Source organism: Vigna unguiculata, chromosome 10 (genome assembly GCF_004118075.2).
Source record: "Vigna unguiculata cultivar IT97K-499-35 chromosome 10, ASM411807v1, whole genome shotgun sequence".
Lineage (NCBI taxonomy): Eukaryota > Viridiplantae > Streptophyta > Magnoliopsida > Fabales > Fabaceae > Vigna > Vigna unguiculata.
The window spans coordinates 6,683,600-6,695,603 of record NC_040288.1 but is presented as its reverse complement, the minus strand read 5'-3'; the positions used below and the strand labels follow the sequence as shown (position 1 = coordinate 6,695,603).

Here is a 12,004-nt window from a genome sequence, read left to right as displayed (position 1 = left end):
GAGTTAAAATACACTTACATCATTAATTTTATTTTTTAATATATATAATACAAAAAAAAGTTGATAGAACAATTAAAAACAGAATCTCTTATTTATTATAAACTCTTATAAATGGTTATTCCTACAACACCAACTACACCTAAAACCTACATTGTGTGATAATTGTCCGGTTATTCTATGTGCGCAAGTAAGTCCAATAAATGGTTACTCTTCAATGCAACCGATGGTCACTTTCTTGTAATCTCTATCTCAATCCTTCTTCGGTGACATTCATAATTTTATTCAACAAATGTCCTCTTTAACCTTAGTTCATTCAATTGAAAATTATCTTCATTAGGTTAAATTTGATTATTTCCTTGTTCATTATTTATTGGTTTTAATCACTATATTATTTCTTACGCAAGATTCTCTCAACATCTTGCTTTCTTGCCGGTTAATGAATTAATTCTCTCCTCCACTAATATTACCATCATCATCATCATCATTTTTATTATTATTATTATTATTATTATTATTATTATTATTATTATTATTTTCTTCTAAAGGTGGTTAAAGCATCTCTACTCGAATTAACATATGGATTTTTGAACTTAAGTGTTACTTCTCTTAACTCTTACATTATCTTTTATTTTTGTGAAATACATGATCATAGTAAGTGGATACCAACACCACAACTAAACATATGAGGGTAATTTAGAATAATTTAAAATCCTACTAATATGCTCAAATTCTAACTAAGAAGAAAAGATAATACATATTGTCACAAACCACACATCACAATAATAATCAAAGTCTAAGGAATAACATAATCATAAAGGTCCTCAAAGTCCTCATGGCTCTTTCATCCAACATTATACAACCAAAGTTAGGTCTTAATTGTTGATAAGGGGGACCATGGTCCTCCAAATTATATGTAGTGTGTGTATATATATATATATATATATATATATATATGGATATTGTACTATATGTCCCATCGGACCATCAGCAACACACAGTTTTCTGGTCCATCGAACAAGGCTGGGAGGGCTTGCCTATGAAACAGGACCATCGGTCGAATGACCACGCAGATGAACTACAAAGTACCATCGATCAATCGGTCCCACAGATAAATCACACGCTACCTCACAAGGGACCATCAGTCGATCGGTCCCACAGATTAATCGCATGCTACCTCACAAGGGACCATCGGTCGATCGGTCCCCACAGATGATTCACACATTACCTCGCAAGGGACCATCGGTCGATCGGTCCTACAGACGAATCACGCGCTACCTCATAAGGGATCATCGGTCGATTGGTCCCATGGACGAATCACACGTGACCTAGTAAAGGACCATTGGTTGATCGGTCCCCAGGTTGATCACACATCAACCCATGGAGATCCACCGGTCGATCAGCCTCATAGGTGATTCGTGTAATGTCTTACCTATGATCATCGATCGGCCATATAGATCAAATATTCACTTAAAGTTATTAAACTCATAGAAGATAACCCAACTAGTCAAGCGGCCATCGGTCGATCGGCCAAGCTGAACCAGTCAGCTGGATTAATTAACATTAAACAAGTCAGTAATCTTGATTAAAGGATCATTGGGTCGTGATTAAGGAACCCTAATTATAGGCCCATACCGAAAACTATAAATAGGGTCCAAAGGTAGGTTGGTGAGGATCTTTAATTCGCATTTATTACTGCAGTTATACCTATACACCGATCAGTCCATCAACTGACTTAAGCATCGGAACCTTTTAGACAGGTACCCTGATCGTCTGTTCAACCGATCGAGCGAGGAGGAAAATTTCTTGGTGAGGAAGTTATCGCAGATTGCGAAGAGAGGAGACTTAGAGAAGAAATGAGTAAAATTGAAGTGGTTCTTAGTAGGTGTTTGGCCCCTACACCCGAAATAGATATAAATTAAATTAGGAAGATTTTTATTTCTTTTATAAAATATAATATTTAATGTTAATAAATAATAAAACATAAAATTAAATGCAATAAAGAATAAACAAATTTATTAAGATATTTTTTATGTTCTAATTGTCTTTTGAGTTTTTCACATATTATATTTATCTTTCACACTCACATGTTTTCTTTTGTTTCCGGAGAAAAACAAGTTAGACACAACCTCATTCTTTCTAGTTTCATTTTTCATATATACATCATCATCACATCCCCCATACCTAATTGAAAAAGTTCGATATTTCTCATACCCATACCCAAACCTAATCAATGTGGGAATTCTCTGTCAAAATAGGGACAAGTTCAGACAATACACACGTGACGCGTTTATTTGCTATCCCTATGTACTATGTTTTCTCAACTGTTTTTTAATTGTGACTTGATTATCATAAATTTTTCTTTTAGTATCTTTGCCTCTCAATTTTTTATTAGATTTTTTAAATTATTTTTTATTCTTAAACATTATTTTTAAATAGATATATTGATGAAGAATATATTCATACTTTAAAAATGATAAAATGACCCGATTGAAGCATCATAGTAAGGATCCAATTGTTGAATTAGAAGAACTATTTCTTAATATTCAAATAATCACAAGTGCATGCGAGGAGTTTCATATTAACTCTTTGGAACATATATAAATTTTAAGGATATTAGTTTGGCCCCTCCAAAACTTATGGTCAATATTCGCCACTATATACAATTGACACGACCGTAGGAGGACCTTGGGTATTGAGCAGTATTTCCACGTTAGGAATAACAACCCTCTCATTTCATATCATTCATATCAAACCAAAGGAAATTACAACTAGTTAAAACTTTCCTTCTCACATATAACTCATAAAATTTCAAATTAATAAACACCCCTTAGCGCCCAATGCCATAAGCCTTGAAACCACCAGAAATTAAATTCCCAGATGGCACCTAACGGTACCTAGGTTACACCTGGCACCTTGGCCCTTGGAGCACACTAACTTCCACTTTCACAATGGCATTCAACACCACTTATCCACTACCCAACACCATCAAAACAAGAGCACATTGTCACTTTTGCGCTCAACGGTACTAAAGTTTTTAGCTTAGCATAATTGAGGCAGTGAGGCAACACTTGTTTAGCACCCAACAACATGATAAGGGCACCTAGTGCTACATCAGAAAAGTTGAGTTTCTCTATGAGTTTTGATTTATCAATGTGACTTTTTCATGAGTTATCTACTACTTATTATGTTTCTTTTTGAATTCAATATGACTGTATTACTACTTAGGAAACACCACTTTGATCAATTTAATATCTTAGAGAAACTCTCACCCATAATCAAAATAACACAACACAAGGAAGTCAAGCACATCTTTTAGCTTCTAATCTAGCATACTAAATTGTATATCCAATATACCTAGAATAGGCCAATCTCTAGTCATTTATAACTCAAAGACTATAATAGCCTACCTCAAGCCCTAGATACTTATACAACCACATAATTAAGGAATTACAATTCATCTCACCAATCAATTTTTTTCAATCAAGCTCAACATATCAAGCACAATTTAAAGGTACTATAATCTAGCATCCCTTACCTGGATTGACGCTTCTAGAGCTCTCAAAGTACTCCTTCAACAACTTACCCTCACACATAGGAAAATCATATTAATGATCTGAACATACTACTAAGACTATAGACATACAAAGAATCATTTTAAGTATAATGGGGCCATAAGCAACCAACATGTGAGTAGAAAACATAGTTGACTCTAAAAAATTAGCAGAAAAAGAACTTACTCTATTCATGAATCTGATTGGTTAAAGTAGTAGAATCATCTGCTTTGTGTCCAGTGTTAATCTATGATCGAAGAATAAATGAAGAATGAGTTAGAAACCCTGGAGAGATGTTAAAGAAGGATTAAAAACAAGGTTTAGAAAGATAGTAATGTTTTATAAAATGAAACTTGATAAATAAAAAATCTATTTACAATTAAATTTGTTATTAATAAAATAATTGAGTATCATTAAAAAATACAGGAGACGAAGATACTTTTATATATATATATATATATATATATATACTAATTACACTTTATAATCTAAAAATTAAAAATTACTTAAATAATTATCTATATAAGGAGATTTTCCGCTGTCTAATTTTTTTTTAATTTTACATGTGTTTTTTAAGTCTAACCGTCATTTTCGATTTGACTTTTTTAAAACATATATTTTCGCTAATATTAATAAAAAATATAAATAAGTATATTTAAATAGTATATAATATAAGTAATATATTAATTAATACTTAAATAACTATATTAATAAAAAATTAAATAACTATATTTAAATAATATATAAATATAAATAATGTATTAATTAATATTTTCTATTTGAACATTAGATTTAGACTTGAGACTCTTTATACACTTGAAATATGTTTAATAATTACATTTCAATTTAGAAGTTTCAAAAGTGTGATTTCTTAAGATTAAGTTTCGGGCCATTGCTTCCTCCATCCCATGTTTTCTTGAGACACCCCATAGGCATGCTGAAATGATCCTTTTTAACCCTTATTGGAAAATAATAATAATAATAATAAAACCTAAAATATATTATTCCTCCATTTTTGTTTTCTTTCTTCTCCAAGTAGTTGCGCATCCCATTCATCTCCATTGGCCTCTACTTTTGTGTGAGAAGCTCTCCACGAAGATCATTTTTTGGGTGTTTTCCATTGACAGAGTGTTGCATAACTATACCCATTAAAGAGGTAAATATTCTGATCACCGGCCTCTGAAGACAAATGATTTTCGACAACACCAAGAGTAAAAGAGTGACATGATATAATAGAATAGAAAACAATGCCATGTGAAGCCATTTATGGAGATTGTAAATGTCAAACTACAACATTTAAACTTTTATAGATTTCCTCACCTAGTAACCGGACATTGTCTTACCTGAGAAGGGAGAAATCATTAGACAATCCAAATGAGTACATGAATTTCAATCTCAACATTTTCAAAATCTCTGCTGAAGCCATTGCTTTTTAGCTTGAAAAGTACATTATTACAAACTAACTCAATAAAATAAAATAAAATTGGGTATACAAAATGCTTTACGTGGTGGAAGTTTGCCTCGCTCAAGGATCAGGCAAAACATCCACAAAAATTTAAAGTTCTCAAGATTCTTCTTCTTTAAGGCTGCGAATCCTTGCCCTCTGCTGAAGGAATTGCTCTTCCTGAGCTCGTTTAGCAGCAAGGGCTTCCTCATCGAGTACTTTAACCGGAAACCATTCTGGCAATTTTAACCAAGATCCACTCTCTTTAGAATTCTCGATGTCTTGGTATATTGTTTTAGTGTAATCTCTCAAAGCATCTTTCAGTTTCAAATAAGTAAAGTCTGCTGCTGTCCCCACAACAGCAAAGACGACAGAGTACCGGAGTGCACCCAGTTGACCACCTAAAATTTCACAAGTGAAATCAATTTTCAGGGCTTGTAACCGAGCCTCTGTAACTACTGACCCAATTTGAGCAAGAATATTACATTTAATTTACATTCAAATAATGCATTTTTCAAAATTTAAACAATCTGGGAAAACTCTTTCTCTTTGACCAAATTATTCCCACAAGAGTTGTCATGAGACTAATCCCTTGGGTACCATTGCAATTAAGAGACGCTTTCCACATTACCTTCATCCTCTCTAAGGGTGTGTAACTTCCACATCAATCCTAGTGGTAATCTCCAAGAACCTTACCCTTGGAATATTAAAAATACGAGGCAATCTAAGATAAAAAAACAAAAATGTACTTGAAATGATACATTTTCTTCTACTTCCATGTAAGTAATTGACAATGCTATATCACATACATCCAAGTTCTTCACGATAAAAGTATTGATCAATTTCTACTTTTAAAAGAAATCCGTTGTCATTGACTACCCTAGTGAAAAACATGCTTTAGGTACTAATACATAATTTTATGACAATGTAGGAATCATTAGAAAAAAGTTCAGCAGAAAAAGATTTCACAGACAAAAAAGAAAAACAACTGAGCAAGGAAACTGAACATGGAAACATTTCAGATCTCATCAAGCAAAGTTATTTCAGTCTAAGTTGTTGGGCAGAATCAAATGTCCTGAATAAAATGATATATGTAACAAGTTGCAGCAAATAGTACACACAAAATACAAAGAAAGTGTAATGGTAAGTAAGATCCAAGAGAATTTTTTTTAAAATACATAATAAAAGTTAAGATGGAGAACAAATAGATAATTCACCATGGTTAATGACTGCCAAAAATCACAAGAACGCAGCAATAGTGAGAGGGGCAGAACTAAACCTTGCAGTCGCCCAAGAAGAGCACCAGTTCCAAATCCAGCTAATCCAGAGTTCCATATGTCGTCAGGTCCCGTTTTTCTAGTTGCAGCCACATATTCTCGTGCACCTAACAAATTAGATAGCATTGGATCTTAGTAAATTAGGTAAAAAGTGATCTACAAGGGTTTGAGCCCCATTCCCAACCTAGGATCCAATGAATCAATCAACTTATCTATTAAGAGGAGGGTTACAATTTAGAAGGAGAAATTAGTGAAGATTGTTAGAAAACTAATGGATTAGTTAGTGCCAGTGAGACATAAATAAGGGAAGAAGGATAGGAGAAAGGGAGGTTTGTTGTTATTGTTAATCCTTTGTATAGGAGAAACCCTTGGAGGAGAAAATGCTCTCCTATTTCAAGTCTTTTCATTCTATTCAATAAAAATATTTCTTTTCTTTCTGTTTTCAATTCTTGGTTTCTATCAAATTGGTCCGGCCTATCGGATCTTCAAGGAAGAGCCAGAGTTATAGATGGAGGCATTTGGGCCAAAAAGAGCGATGAGCATGAGTCGGTAGACCCAATTGGTTGTACTGCTATGGCTGAAAAATACTGTAGTACAAGGTATTCATTCATCCACAAGCTGCAACACACATTCATGAACATGGAAGGTGTGGCAATGCTTTAGTTTCTATTATCGGTGCCAAGATAACACAGATTCAGATTGGGGATCACTTTTCACAGCTACGATAAAAAGATTCAAAGATAGCTATGATAGCCACATCTTTGAAAAATTGGCTGCCATAATGCAAGAAGAACAGACTAAGATGGAAACTTACTGCAAAGAATGGAAGACTTTCAATATTTTGGAAAGAGAGGACCAACATTTTAAATTTGAAGCACATGCTGCAAAAGATATTGAATGAAGAGGGTGATCCATATTTGACAGAGCAAAACAAAAATAGCATGGAGGGAAGTGGGTCAAAATGCATTGAAGTAAAGGCTGACTATAGGTGAAAAAGTTGGAACTGCCTACCTTTAATGGAAGCATAGAAGGGTAAATTGATTTAAAGAGTGGCAGCTGAGTGTGATAGCTATCTATTTCAATTCTTGAAATCAAAAGGTAAAGAAGGCTCATTAACCAAGAACCACACTTAGTGTGTTGCAAGATGCATCAATTGTCCCACAGTGTAGGCAAGTGGATCAAGTCACAATTGAATCATGACACTTGGGTGGTTAATCTCTTAGGTAGAAAGAGTTGTTTATTGACTATCACCTATAACTTTTGACCTAGAGATAAGCATTTGATCCAAAAATTGATATTTGAGTCCAGGTCATGAATTTGATTCCTAGTAGGAAAATTGTTCAAAGGGGGATTGTTGTAGGTTGCACAATTATCCTCTAGTGTACCAGCTGGGCCGAGTGGCATCAATTGTGACATAGGACAACTGGGCATCAATTGTTGTAAGTTGCAGTGTGCATCAATTGTCTTGTGACATATTCAAGTGAATCAAATCACAATTGAATAGTGACACTTGGACTGTTAAGGTTTTAAGTACAAAAAGTTGTATCTTGACTATCAGTTGTAGCTTTTAGCCTAGTGGTAAACATTGAATAGGTAAAATAGCAAGAGAAACAAACACTATGGTGGAGGAAAAGTGCATGCATTGATGGGAGAAACCAAAGGAAAATAAAGTAAAGAATGTGGGCTGCAAAGACCATTTTCTTGGTAATCCAATAGTAGAAAGGAAGTCCAAGGTGGAGATACAAAAAAGCATCATTTTTTTTCCAAATTCAGATTTCCATAATATGAATCAGAATCATTGTTGGACCCAGATTTTAGAATGAAGGAGGTTGAAACATCAATAACATTGGAATCTTGGAATCTCAAATTGTTAGGAGAGCCTTCAGCATTAAACTTCATTGCATCTATGACAGCTCGGCAGTGGGGCCAAGGCAGAAGGAAGGTTCAAAGGCTGTTATACAAAAGCCACCCTTATCTCCACCATCACTCATGCCACCAGACCTGAAACTGCATGCAGTAGCCAATGGGTTCCCATTCCTATGGTAGGAAAGCACTGCAATTACTTCTAGAAAGAGTGGGTAAAGATCGTGGTGATTATGAAGAGCCACGGGATCAAGCTTCCACCATTCTAACCTTGAGAACAAGGTTGATAGTGGAGGAGTGTATTGTCAGGATATAAGGATGAGGAGAAATTAGTTAGGATAGTTAGAATATTAATGGGTTAGTTAGTTAGCTAGAGGGGTAGTAAGATAAAAATAGGGGAAGAAGGATAGGAGGGAGGGAGATTTGTTATTGAAGGGTAAACACTTGGAGGAGAGTGCTCTCCAATTTATCATTCTTTTCATTCTATTTAATAAAATCTCTTTTCTTTCTCTTTTCAATTCATGGCTCCTAGCAAATTCCCACGAGGAGAGCAAGATAAATACATGGCTTCAGCATTATATCTAAACAAAATTTCTGAAAAACCAAGCAATTAAATATTTTACATAGCATCTTATATTACTTAATGTGGAATTTAGACACTCAATAATCTCCAAATTTATATCATAACATCACTTCTGAGAGTTGACAACTCACTGTGTCACACTCTACGACAATTCACTAGATGATACTGATACCAATATCACATCCACATAGATAAAAAAAAAAATCTGGTTTACGTCCAATGAGTTACTATAACTATTACTATTAGATTATTTAATCTGTGAAACCTTCTATAAAATTATCAAAGTAACCAAGCACTTGTTTGATTATCAAAGTATTCTTCTGGAAACAAACATACAAACTGAAAATACATTTTTCCTGGGTATTATTAGTAATTAGTTATGAATTTCATAACATAATGACATTGAAGTATGAAGAACCCTGCCAGAAATTTAAATATGATGTAATAAAGATCTGCTAATTATAAAAGCTGTAGTTCATTTTTAAATTCTCAGCAAATCTAAATAATAGCTTCCTGTTATTTATGAAGGTATGTTACTTCTGAAAGATAAAATGTTACTTCACCAAACCGTTTTCAAATTTTACCAATCTACTTCATCAAAATGTTCCATAAGGCTAACTGTAAATGTATATAAGGTAATGGGGGAAAATGGAGGTCACTCCCCATGCTCCAATTTATAAATGGATTCTCTATAACACAATATAGCATATTTCACTTATTTATAAGTAGGTCATATTAATAGGGCTTTACTAAAAATAAATCACGGCAAGTACAGACCAGTAACACATAAACACTCCTCCCCAATATTGAGGCCATATTTTTCTTTCACAGTTACATATAAAATCTCCAACCCTATAATGGATGTTCTCATTTTTCTTTTTCAGAAAATCAAGGTGAAACATTATGAGGGGAAGGCATCAACTGCTTCTGCCTCAGCAACATAAATTCAAAGGCTGCCTCCCATTCCATAATATGTTACTCTCGTGTTAAAGAAAAATACGAGGGGTCCAAATCCATAAGAAACCGCAGCAAATCAATAAATTAATGGATTCAAAGCACGCCACATTAACCAACACAAACAATGCTATCAAATACAAAATACAACAACAACTTCAAACAGAAAAGCAGAGAATCAGATCAAAAGAAAATCCAACAATTACCACAATAGCACCCTGTGACGATGGCGAAATTCGCAGCATAGCTAGAACACACATTAGCAAGACCAAGTGTTTTTCGATGCTTTGAAATTAACCCAATTCCAGCTCCAGCAACCCCTGCTCCCAAAGAATCACAAACATCATAAATACAAACACTCTATCCTCTTTCACTCTCTATCCCCACCCAAATCCTCAATCTAATATAAATTTGCAACATTTCACACACCATTTAATCATCCATTTTGATCCCTACACATATTACTTTCATCATCTTTACTCCTTATACATACTACTACAATATCATTTTGCCTCTGCCATCTGAACTTTGACTAAACGATTAAATATAGAATATATATATATATATATATATATATATATATATATATAAAGATAAAGATAAAATGGACAATTTTGAAATATAGTGACTAAAAAGTAAATAACTAATCATTACCATAACATTGTCTTAATCATACGTAAATAGAACACAAATTAGCTCCTCTAACTTTTCTAGAGAATCACATGGATCTTCTTATTCGAGACACTAAATATCTCACATTTTCCAGTATAAAAAGGGATCACACGTTGTGAAAAACTAACAATTTTTTGCAAAACACAAATTCCAAAGTTATTAACTTCTCCAGCTTAATCATGAGTATGTATAAAATAAAATTAGTGTTCATCGTGGGCAAGGTGATCCCATGAAAAATTTTGGGGAAAAGAAGCAACAGAATAGAAGAGAGAAAAGGAGAGACCTGCGAGGAGGGTTGGAATAACGATTCGAGTTTTCCAAGCATGAGAAGAAGGAGACGAAGAAGAAGAAGAAGGAGGTGAATAGTTAGGTCCTTCATCTGAAGCTTCTTCGTTCTTAGAGCCCATTTTTTTCTTTCGGATTATTTGTTTTCAATCCACGATTTTTGATTGATTTAATTTTAAGGGTTTATGGTGCAGTCGCTGATTTCTCTGTGTCACTCCCAAATGAAGTTTCATGTGATAGAGTGAGTTTCTCAAGAACTTGGAAATGAAAACGGAGCGAGTTCTTCTCGATTGGACTAAATTGGGCTTATATAAAATAATTGAGCTTTTTGCTTTTCGCACCCATGATTTCTTCCATCCACACCATTTACTTCAAAATGAAGGGTGGCAAAATAAGCTAGCTCAGCCCGTTTTGACTTGATCCATTCATGACCCAATGGATCAAACTAACCTATCAAGAAAAAAAGGGTCAATAATGATACCATGTTCCGTGTAAGACGAGCTAACAAATTGGATCGGATTGGTCTGTTACTTTTTTTTTTCAAAATTTTTAAATATATTTTTATATTTTGTTAATTTGTTTTCAAATTTTTTTATTTTAAATTTTATTCGTATATACATATAAATTAGTATTAAAACATATTAAATTATATAAATTTTTTTAAAATTTTAATTGATTAGTTAATGCTTTTAATTAGATAAATTAAAATAATTATTACATTTATATGTTATATGTAACATCTCAATTTTTTACAATTTAAAACTAATAAAATAGTTTTTCATCATAGTGTTCAAACAGATCATTTATTGTACAAAATATATTAATACAGTCTTATAAATGATATGACTATAAAAATATATTATTTATACATAAACTAATCACTTACTAAAATTCTTTGAGACCTTCTACAACTCTAACTCATAGCCCCTCCTCCTCCAAAAGTGTCTCTCTAAACGTGCAACTTCGTATACTCTCACCAAATAGATGATCATCGCAAAAGAAAGAGACCAACCACATAAGACACAAAAACACACAACAAGGTAAGCTAGCATACAAAAACAATATTCATACATATATTTAAATCATGCCAAATACCTATAAACATGATATAAAACATATCTACATCTATAATCACATAAGCAGTTGACAATAAACTTAATTATTTGGATACATGCAATTGACATCGGATTCCTGGGTGGCCTACATTAGTTTTTGGGTTTTGGCGTGAACCGCTTGGCGGCGATAAATACCCACCAGGCGACGCAAGCAAAATTGACTCGTATTAGGATTTTGTGGATTATGGGCTGATTATGATCGAGAAAAATTGGTTCTTAGTGTTTGGTTGATGCGTGGATACTGTGAATTGGTGATTCTT

The 12,004-nt window shown here is 33.5% G+C and overlaps 1 protein-coding gene across 2 annotated transcripts; it reads right to left on the bottom strand.

Moving 5' to 3' along the window:
• Nucleotides 1-4,822: 4,822 nt before the first annotated feature.
• Nucleotides 4,823-10,895, bottom strand: LOC114166039. Of its 2 annotated transcripts, XM_028050692.1 has the most exons (4): nt 10,628-10,895; nt 9,879-9,992; nt 6,275-6,379; nt 4,823-5,396 (listed from the first exon to the last, which is right to left on the bottom strand). In XM_028050692.1, the coding sequence occupies exons 1-4, from the start codon at nt 10,749-10,751 to the stop codon at nt 5,116-5,118; spliced, it is 624 nt and encodes a 207-aa protein (XP_027906493.1). In that variant the 5' UTR covers nt 10,752-10,895; the 3' UTR covers nt 4,823-5,115. The 2 variants fall into 2 exon arrangements, with proteins under 2 accessions (XP_027906493.1, XP_027906494.1); XM_028050693.1 differs by lacking the exon at nt 6,275-6,379.
• Nucleotides 10,896-12,004: the final 1,109 nt, after the last annotated feature.